Here is a 1581-nt window from a genome sequence, read left to right on the forward strand (position 1 = left end):
GGGAAGCAGTTTTGGGTAACCCAACGAACCCAGGTTTTAGTTTACCTGAAGCAAGTGATGAGGCAAAGCTTTGTAGGTCAGGAAAAGTACCAATAACTGCAGGAGCTTCAGTTTTTTAGAAGAGAACTGAAGGAAAAACCTCCTGGAAGGTGCCAACATTTTGAATTTCATTGGATAGGATCACCCTAGGATGAAATCACCAGAATCTGCAGAAAATCTTATGAAATGAGGGAAGTAGGGGCAATTATGTGGAAATGTCAAAATTTCCACTGAAATTATAGGGATGCTAATTTAGAGATTAATAACATCTTGATTTGATTGTATTCACATCCAAAATGGCTTTATAAGAGTTTGTCTACAAAACTTGTCAATTATATTTATATAACAACTGTAAGATATAGTATATGATGCAAATAATTTTAAAAAATATGCATGCTACATTCTGTTGGCCTCGTGTAACATGTGGCAGCAATTATGTTAAAATATATATATACCTAATAATATTCCATATTATAATTTTATTATCCATTTATTGATTATTAAGTTGAAACTATATCTTATTATATGCTGAAGTACAAGATGCACAAAAATTTATGACACTTCTATGTTTTTTTATTTTTGTGTATTATAGGGACAGCAAGGTACTGTTGATTTCATCTTGATCTCTCAGCTGCCCGATAATAGAGCAGACCGTGGGCCAGGAGGCCAGTCCGATCTTCCTCAATTATTCTCGCATCATTCATGTCACTGCAGGCAAGATTTGTGAATGGCTGAATGCTTTTGGTTATAGATCCCGGATATAATCATGCTTGTATTAACTCATCCTTTCACCTTTCTTTTGGTTTTCTAGTATTGCAAGCACGAGCCCTGTGTGGTGCTTAATGAATGGGCCACGGACAGTACACCACAACTTCTCTGTTTCTTTCTGCGAAATTAGACTTTGTATGACTGTTCACAACTCATCAGAGGAAGCTGTTTCTATTCGGATAAACACTGTAGATGTCACTTCCAGCGATGGCCAATTGAGTGATGTATCTGCAGCATCTGAAAATCAAGCAGGATGGCACAGTGTATCTCTAGGTAACGACATTAAAGTCACTTCTGATGTCCTTGGGACCCGAATTGGCAAGGGAACATCATCTGATGTGATGGCTCCCTTTGTTTGGGCTGCATCAAGTTCTACCCGAGTTGAAATTGAGCCTAATGCTACCACTGAAGTTCCTCTCAAGGTCTGTGTGTTTGCCCCTGGAACATATAACCTTTCAAACTACTCAGTGCACTGGGAAGTTAAGCTTTCGGGTGATCCAGTATCTTCTGGAGACAGCACAAGGCAACTCTCTGGGAAAAGTCCTGGTAATCCATATTATATTACTGTACTGCAGTCTCCTTAAGAACTGTATCACTTTAAAAGGTATACCCTAACCATCTCCTGTGAAATTAAATGTAAGCTTCTACTGTCCTATAGTTTATGGTGGCTCTAACAGAAGGCCACAATGAAATTTGATAGAATCAGAGTACTAGAGCGAAAATTCTTGAGTTTTGAAGAAATAAAAGGATGTAAGTTTGTTTTGGGTGTTCCAA

At 38.0% G+C, this 1581-nt stretch overlaps 1 protein-coding gene across 1 annotated transcript in view; it reads left to right on the top strand.

Annotated features, from left to right (window-relative positions):
* The window catches only part of LOC122076792 (trafficking protein particle complex subunit 8), a 34121-nt gene extending 32540 nt beyond the window's left edge, over positions 1–1581 (top strand). The window contains exons 27-28 of the mRNA XM_042642344.1: positions 632–753; positions 851–1581. Coding sequence (XP_042498278.1) covers positions 632–753; positions 851–1391 — 663 coding nt within the window. The 3' untranslated portion in view covers positions 1392–1581. The remainder of the gene's footprint in view (positions 1–631; positions 754–850) is intronic.

This window comes from Macadamia integrifolia, chromosome 4 (assembly GCF_013358625.1).
Source record: "Macadamia integrifolia cultivar HAES 741 chromosome 4, SCU_Mint_v3, whole genome shotgun sequence".
NCBI classification, from domain to species: Eukaryota; Viridiplantae; Streptophyta; class Magnoliopsida; order Proteales; family Proteaceae; genus Macadamia; species Macadamia integrifolia.